Source organism: Sceloporus occidentalis, unplaced genomic scaffold, assembly GCF_023333645.1.
Source record: "Sceloporus occidentalis isolate IW3139 unplaced genomic scaffold, rSceOcc1.0.p SCAF_17, whole genome shotgun sequence".
Taxonomy (NCBI): domain Eukaryota; kingdom Metazoa; phylum Chordata; class Lepidosauria; order Squamata; family Phrynosomatidae; genus Sceloporus; species Sceloporus occidentalis.
In genome coordinates this window covers 3,374,666-3,383,412 of record NW_028316997.1, presented here as the reverse complement: position 1 = coordinate 3,383,412, position 8,747 = coordinate 3,374,666, and the positions used below count along the sequence as shown (strand labels likewise).

Sequence of the window (8,747 nt, the reverse complement as noted above, 5' to 3'; positions counted from 1 at the left end):
TTTTGGAGCCGGGTGAATTGAACTGAAACCAATGTAATCACTGTATATGGCACGTCAGCCGGGCAACAGAGCCATACTCACCTAACTCAGTAGTCAACCACCACACTAACTCCGACACTAACCACCAGCATGTCTTCCGCTAGCCGGTAGTCATAGATACCAAAAGCCACACGGGCATCGGGTAAACCGAATTGTCACACTAGAAGACAGCGCCCCCTGATGCCACGACACCTCTGCGAGCATCACGCATGGCGGAAGTGTAAACAAAGTATTCCACGATGACAATAACTGAGATTTTGAAATAACGTACTTAGAAATACTCTTTCAAGGGTTAAGCACGATAAGAATGAGCCATATATATTATAAAAAAAAATAGGGAAATACTTCCTTTGTATCCTAATCAAAAATGGTGGCGGAGGCATCAAGGAGAGTGACGTAATCACGCAATACCAAGAAGTTCTAAACATCGGAGACACAATATTCATATTCTCTTGTATCTATTTTATGATCCATTTTCGTGGACGTAGTTTTAAAAATATTAATGAATCTTCATCTCGTGGAAAGTGGCCGCCTAAACTGAACACAGTAATACAGAGAACGCGATAGGACTTTGCATGGGAAGTGCAGCATCTAGCCAGTGCTTAGGGCTCGTCGGTAGTAACCTTCCAGTGTTAGGGGTTACGTACCAGTCCTGCGTATACATGGCGGCCTCCTTGACAGGGTCAGCTAGGTTCATTATCGGACTGGAATCTTGCACAGAAACTCATGGAGCAAAATAAATCAGAGGAACCTGATCTCGGGTATCATTTGTTTCCGGAGAGACACAATGGGGAGCGTAAGAAGGGAGGACTAGCACTAAACAGACTCTTTAACAACCATAAAAAGTGCCAGGTTATGCTGAATATAGCTCTAGAAACAAGTAAGTCTTACAGCGCTATAAATGTGAAGAAACACATGCAACATATGCAGTTGGGGGACCATTTTATTAAGGCCAGTCCTGTCTTTCTGTCCCCTCTTTCCTCCACAGATGTTACTTTTTTTTTTATTGGCGCCCAGAATGTTTGCTGCACATGAGTGTTACCTGAATTGCCACTAATAGGGTAACTCACTAAAGAGAGTGGTGGCAATAGTATTGTGGCTTCAACTCCCTGCTTCTCTATTCATTATGAATGGCCAACACCAGCAGATTTATCCAGCATGATGGGCTGAGCTAACCCCATAAAATGCTAAGCGTGAGGAGACTTTGAAGAGATCTGGCTGATTTAACTATGCATTATATGGGGCTAGCAAAGCGCTTTTAGCAGCAGAAACTCCTTGGGTTTGCCTCTTCGTAAAGGTTTTGGTGGATCCTTACCCTTGATAATGGACAACACTGAAATATTGGGGGATCTCACATGGTGCTCTTCTTTCTGCTATTATGCTTCTGATACTTTGTACGTTTGTATTGTGGTATGTACTAGACTTGTGCATTAAGATTTCTATGAATTTTACCCAATTTCTCAATTTTGTATGAATCTCCAAAGACCCAAAATGAAAAAAACAAAGCAAGAGCGCAGAATTTTCATTTGAATTTTACTCATGCTCTATCACAATGTTCACTTTTACTCACACTCTCTCTGAATGTCTAAATATCTTCCCTGCTGACCGCTTTCTTGTCCCCGTCTTCTTGCCGTGCAGCTCCGCTTCTCACTGCATCTTCTTTTTCTTATGTTTTTTTTTTTTTTTTTTTGTCCGCTGCTCCTTGCAAAATCGGAGAGGGTGTTCTGGAATAACTTAGAAAGAGAAGTGTTTCTGTGCAGACCTATCTGCATTATTTTTGCCTTTCTGTGCAATTGCGCAAAAGAACCGAGCCATGGGGATAGCCTCTTCCCCGTTCTGCCAATTTTTTTGGAAGTTCACAGAGGGGCCATGTCCACGAAGAGGTAAACGAAGACAGAAGAACAAGAAAGATGCAAGAGAAGAAGCAGAGCTGTGTGGCAATGAGACAGGGACACAGAAGTAGCCGACGGAGAAATTAGGGAGGCATTCAGCAAGAGAACGTGAGAGGAAAAGTGAATGAGTGTAAGAGAACATGAATGATGGTGAGCGACTACTAATTTAGCTTCCAAATGTAAAATGCCCTCTGATTTTGCCTGATCGTGAAAGTGCAGGAACCAAAATTCATTGACAACGAATGGACTTAAAACAAAACAAAAAAATTGTGCAAATTGGTCCATTTGCACGTGTCTAGTATGTACTACTACCTTTTTGTGTCTGAATATACATGCATTTCACAAAGTGCAGTCTCCTTTTCTAACATGGACACACTTTGACATGTAGTGATTTAATGTGATTGTTTAGCCTAAAAAATTACTGTATGGAATTAAATCACTATATAGAATGGTTTCTCAATGTTTTGTACATATGACAGGACTTGGGTACTTCAAAACCTACTTAACTTCAGAACACTATGTTGTTTGGTAGGAAACGGATGTTGGTTATACTCAATGAATAAAATGTTATTTGAATGAACTTGCTATTAGTACCTCATTGAAAAAAGTTTAACGGAACATCACTCTGAGATATGCTAAATGTAGGTTGTAATGTTTAGCTGTGTCATAGATTGGCCTTATTATGTGCTTTGACCCTTTAGGCCCATATGCCAAGTTGCTTTTGGATGCAATGAAGCAGCATGGATGGTAAGTAATATTAAATCTTTAAATACTCTTACAGAACAGATCAAGAACTACAAATATGCATATAGCTCGCACTGACGGCAAACCTCAAATAAGCTGTATGCTTATACAATATAGTATAGAACTAGTTCCTACATCCACTACAAACACCTTTCCTGTATGTTTAATATCGAACACACCGGGATATGCACTGTTGAGTGGTCTAGTCTACTACAAAATGGGCATTTAGTTGCAGTCATCAAAATTATGCATTGTCAGAAACATAAGGACTTTTACAATGGTTGTTGGCCCCATAGACACGTTAGGGGTGTGTTGACTAAAGCAGGAGTTGGCAATAGGGTTAACCGTTTCCACTACCTGACTTCACTATGACCCATAGTTAAGCCGAGTCGTGGAGCTGAGCTTTTTAATTATTTTGCAATCTCCTGAGTTCGTATATAGACCCTTGTGTGTTTCATCTCTGTCCATGCAAACAAATATTGTCCTACATCCTAATGCGCCTTTCCTAACATGAAAATGGCAGGATATGTAGCACTGTGTGTACCAAACAAGTAAGATACTATCCGCATTAGTGTTTAAACTAATATGTAGTATTCAGATAAATAGAATATTAGAAATGATGTACTTAGTAGAGCCTAATCAGTATTACCTGGACTAAATTATTCTTGCATGCATATAAATGTATAAAACGTATTAAGTATATTGATGTTTAAATAGTTATATTGATTGCTATGGCATACATATCTATATGGGCAAGCCAAATTATTTTTTTTGTAGTATAGATGACCGTGTTTAGGAATGTAGACCTGAAATTACCTTGCTATTTTCTAGCACAGTTTACAAAGACAGACACTTTTCTTGTGAAGAATGTGATGGTGCGGTGAGTGGAGGGTTTGATGCAGCTACCTCAGAGGTAAATAAGTTCCCCCCCCGCCACCAATCATATCCTTATAGTCATAGAACATACAAATCAGGGTAAACAAATGTTAACCATAAGTTGTCATTGCATTATCGAGTCTATGCATCTACAAATGAAATAATAGTATTTGTGTTTGATTGTAGCAGGGAAGGGATTAATACCAGCCATCATATGCGTGCGATAGCTGCGTGGTTCCTTTTTAATTTTCTTGTCAGTTTGGAAAATGCTTGAGGGGATTCTGCAGAATCTCCCCCCCCCTTTTTTTTTTTTTTTTTTTTTTTTTTTTTTAACCTTACCCCCATGTGTTCATCTCCCTCCATGTGATAATTCACCTCCATTCAGTTCCAGCCCCGGGTCAGGTGAATGCTGCATGCAGAAGTCTATTCAGACTCCTGTGCACATGTGTGGAAAGTGCAACCATTAATTGCAATAGGTGGATTTTGATAATTTTATAAGCAGAAGAGGCAGAAAGCATTTATTTTTTATAATTACAAGTATGTTTAAAATTGGGGTATGTTAAAAATGGCAATACATGAGCCAAATTATTTATTTATTTTTTCCGTGCTAACAGATGCACTTAGCACTTTCACAAAGTAAAGTAGTCAAACATTTTTATAACGTATAATAGGTTTAAATACCTTAGGAAATGAGACATGCTCAACATCTGATCTGCTTGTATTTTTCGGCATTTTTAAAAAAATGTATATAGGAAACTGAATTGATACTTACATTGAATATATTCTAACCAAAGTTTTCAGGGTTTTTTTATATGATTATTTAAAACTCCACCTCTTGTTTTTGTCACAACATCATATTTACAATATTGACTATAGTACATAGAAATGCTGTGAATGCTGTGAATGCTGTCTTCAACAGAACAAATAGTCAGAAAAATATTATCGTTGAAAACCAACATTGTTAAAAACAATATACATTTTGTAATTGTAACATAAATTTAAAAGATATATGTTGCCAAACAAAACACTTTCATTTTTAATACTGATTTTACTCTTACAGATTGTACTGTGTCAAAACAACATTCAGAATCAATCCCATATGAACCGTGTGGTTACCCACGAGCTGATTCATGCGTTTGATCACTGCCGTGCACATGTAGATTGGTTCAACAATGTTCGACATTTGGCCTGCTCTGAGGTATGTAATATGCTTTATTCATGATTATATTTTGGTTAAAGGGAATATTGCTAAAATTCATCTTCATGGAAGGAACGTATATATTTAATTTACATGCATGGTTCTTCTTCTCCATGCAGCCTTAAAGCAGAAGTGATGAAGTGTGGGTATAGCTCAGTGTGCACATCTTTTGTCTGTTACATAGCTATTTACCCACTAAAGATATAGTAGAATGATTATAAAACAAAATTCTGAAGTGTTTTGTGTGGCTGCTAAGTTGGTATCTCCAGGTAAAGTGATTATGGGAAAAAAAGAATGCTTGCATTTGTTAAAAACATACAACAGTAAAAAGTTGTATCTGGTGCTTGAGACTGTCAGGAACAGAGGCACCAAGCAGGTGTGCATTGTCAATGCAACATTTTTTTGCTTGGCTTTATTAATAAATTCATGATCATTGGCACCTGTTTGGTATATTTATTTAATCATACGCCTAACTATATGCCTACAAAATCCCTGTCTTGTGAACCTGTTTCTAGAAGAATTGATGCTGTTTTGAAAGCAATAAAAATATTGACTGTATTTAGATGTTTCTTCTGTTCACTCGCTTTGCATTTGGTTAAATGATAAAAATTAACATGTCTATTTTTGTCAAAAACTTTTGCACAGTACTGTATCTCGCATGTGCATTGGTGTGTAGCAGGGGAGGGGGACAGTGCAAACACATAGAACATATTATGATGAATCACTCCATGCCTTTGCATGATGAAAAAAACATTAATTTAAAAGTGACACTTGAATGGCTGGAGTAGCCCTTTAAGGCTGCAATGATTAGTGCTGTCTAGATGCATGTAAGTATTGATGTACCTTTTTTTTTTTGTCCCAATTAGATCTGAAGGCTTTACATGACTTATCAGTTGTATAAGGGTCAAATATGTCATTTTAATAAGCTGCTCATTATACCTCTTTAATACAACAATTGTTCATAATCTAAACCAAATGGCAAATTGAGATTTACACAAATGAATCGCTGCCCTTTTCCATTGTAGATCAGAGCTGCCAATCTCAGTGGAGACTGCTCACTTGGCAATGAGCTTTCTCGATTTAAATTCGGTGTTAAAGAGCACCATAAGGTATGTGACTTTATTTAATTGTACTTCTTATTTGATAATTAATCTATGTTTTGACAACCAAGGATGTCGTGTCATTAGAGGGAACTGGGCAGCGGCTCTGCGCTTAAGACGGCCGTGCACCACTGCAAGGAAGGTGCTAAAATGTTGAAGTTTACAGCGCTTTAACGTCCGTTCATGAATTTGTATTTAGAGTTGTGTATTTGTTGGTTGGGCAGACCTTCAGTGTTTCAGAGCTTTCCTCAGCAGTACTTTCATTTGCTGTTGTTCCCCAGCAGTGTCATCCCTTGATCAGTGGTATCCAATCATTCATATAAGTAGACTGTAAACTAGACCTGTTCCAGCCTGTTATGTAATAAAAGAAACCATGCTAAAGTGTAACACTGGTAGTACTACAAAGATAACTAATGCCCTCGAACTCAAAATGTCTGCCTAACAATGATCAAACTGACATAGCATGGCAGCTTCAAAATGAAAAGTGGAGGAAATTAAAGTTTTTAAACACGAATAGCATAAAAATTGACAGCTGTGCTTCTGTCTTCTAAGGTCTGTATTCGTGATAGAGCTCTTCGATCCATTTTGGCTGTTAGAAACGTCAGTCGAGAAACGGCTGAAAAAGCAGTGGATGAAGTATTTGATTCTTGCTTCAATGACCATGAGCCATTTGGACGGATCCCCCACAGCAAAAAAGACGCAAAATACGCTTACAGGGATTTTCAAAACCGGGACCGTTACCATGCCAATCTTTGAAAATGAGTTTGAGTTCAGCCAAAAAAAAAATCAACTTCCTCGTGTGATTTTATTGCAATCATGAAATTAATAGATATAGGCATTTTACAAATTGTTTATTTTGTTGTGCTTACCCCCACCTAAAATGTAATAAACCCAGATTTTTTTTTTCCAACTTTTTAAAAATGTCTCAACTCTTTCTTTTACATTGACTATAATATATTATGCTATACTGTCCCTTTTTAAAGGTGCAGTTTCACTTGGATAAAACCTTAATTGCACTCTTTCACTTTCTATGGCAACAACCTCTTACTAATACAAAAAATATGTTGTGAAATGCCCAGCGCCTCAACCAAACCCCAGCAGCAACCCCAATCACACAACTAATAAAACAAAGTTTTATGTAGTGTGCTTTAGTGAATTTTCTAAAAAGAATGCCTGTCTTTAATGTAATTGGTATTCCAAGCGAATTCCAAATATTCCACATATGAAGTAAATCAAGAAAACAAAAGAGAAAAGAAAAATGAGTGCCACAGACACTTCAATTTCATCTCTTGGGATTTTTTCATTTGCTGTTTTTTCATCAGCAAGCGATGTAGTGTACACAAAAATTGAACAAACAATTTTACATTTAGGTCTCTTGTTTACACAGGGGTAAATATGAAAAAAGAATATATTAAGTCCAAAATATCTCACAGTAATAAAAGAATAAATATCAAACCCCAAAATGCTCAAACTGCCACTTATTGTGATAACGGTATAGTGTAAACTTTATATTTCCTTCAAACAGCAGAGGGAGCCCCAAGCTCAGGAAAAGTGCAGTGTTGAACCTGTCAAACCTACTGTTGTGTAGGAAATAACTAGCTCTCTGCATATAATAGCTAATAAAATGTATATATTCTGCAGGGTTATTGTGCTAGATCTGCATTTATACTAAACATGCCCTTCATGTTATTAATCAAATGTAACAGAAATGTACTTTGCTACACCATATATTAAATGTTGAAGCACAAATATTTCTAGATTTTTAATAATGAAAAAAAAACTTTCAAGGAAAGAAAGCCTTTTAATTTATATATTAGTGCATTCTGTTTCCTTTATACTCCTTGTTCGTTTTTGTCTTTTTTTTTTTTGTCACTAGTTAATCACACATTCAATAGGCTACTTGATGCCACAATGCCCCTTGCATGGTATGTGGTCTACTGTGTCAAAAGCATAGCTCCCAATATTTCAAATGGCTAAGGAGGAACTATTTAATTTTTAGGGACCGTGGTTTGAAGTGTAGAGCTTTACCAACACATTTGATGCAAATGTAACCTAATGATATCTATATAACCAAATAAGGCATTTAAATGAAAAAATATATATTTTGGACTCCTAGGAAGCAGGGATATCACTGGAAGAAAGAGGGATTCTCTTAAAGAGGGACACTTTGGAGTTTTGCAAAATAAAAGACAGTGACTTTAACATTTTTCATTTGTGCCAGGTTTTGGAAACATATTTGTCAACCACTTGATTTTAAACGTATACATTTACTGGCCACTTTATTAGGTACACCTGTTCAATTGCTTGTTAATACAAATAGCTAATCAGCCAATCACGTACCAGCTGTGACATGTAGATGGCATGGTCAGACTTTGGCAGAAACAACTGAAAGCATGGGTCCATCCTGCATTGTATCAATGGTTCAGGCTGGTGGTGGTGTAATGTGGTGGGGAACATTTTCTTGGCACACTTTGGGCCCTTTAGTACCAATTGAGCATTGTTTAAACACGACAGCCTACCCGAGTATTGTTGCTGATTATTCTGCTTTCATCTACTGTGTAGCAAAATGGCAGCCCTCTGATGCATAAAAGAAGATGAAACCAACTTACAGCTTATTAGACTCTTACAGTAGTTGAACTCAAACATCACCACACAGGGGGGAATGGATGCTTTATGAAGTCCTTTATTGTTAGACACAAGCATAAACAGATCTGGATGTCCTGAAATGGTTCTGTTAGGTCAAAGAATATTCTTTGGATAGCTACTAGAAGCTCAGTCAACTATAGCAAGGCAACTCTAAGATGGAGTCTAAGCACATGTGAACCAGAGTGGGAGGGGCCATGAAACAATAGCAAATAGCTTTATATATAAACACTAGACATAATGCACATTACTTAA

At 37.2% G+C, this 8,747-nt stretch overlaps 1 protein-coding gene across 1 annotated transcript; it reads left to right on the top strand.

Moving 5' to 3' along the window:
* The first annotated feature begins 765 nt into the window (after positions 1-765).
* Positions 766-6,605, top strand: LOC149302750 (mitochondrial inner membrane protease ATP23 homolog). The gene is made up of 6 exons (XM_089482190.1): positions 766-919; positions 2,633-2,678; positions 3,507-3,588; positions 4,612-4,749; positions 5,775-5,858; positions 6,402-6,605. The coding sequence occupies exons 1-6, from the start codon at positions 766-768 to the stop codon at positions 6,603-6,605; spliced, it is 708 nt and encodes a 235-aa protein (XP_089338316.1).
* The last annotated feature ends 2,142 nt before the right edge of the window (positions 6,606-8,747 follow it).

What these genes read in the sequence shown, in the direction of transcription:
- LOC149302750 (XM_089482190.1), top strand. Translation starts at nt 766, where the DNA reads ATGGAGCAAAATAAATCAGAGGAACCTGATCTCGGGTATCATTTGTTT. An exon ending in GCAATGAAGCAGCATGGATG is followed by an intron (nt 2,679 to 3,506) that starts GTAAGTAATATT and finishes GCTATTTTCTAG; the next exon opens with CACAGTTTACAAAGACAGAC. An exon ending in GTGTTAAAGAGCACCATAAG is followed by an intron (nt 5,859 to 6,401) that starts GTATGTGACTTT and finishes CTGTCTTCTAAG; the next exon opens with GTCTGTATTCGTGATAGAGC.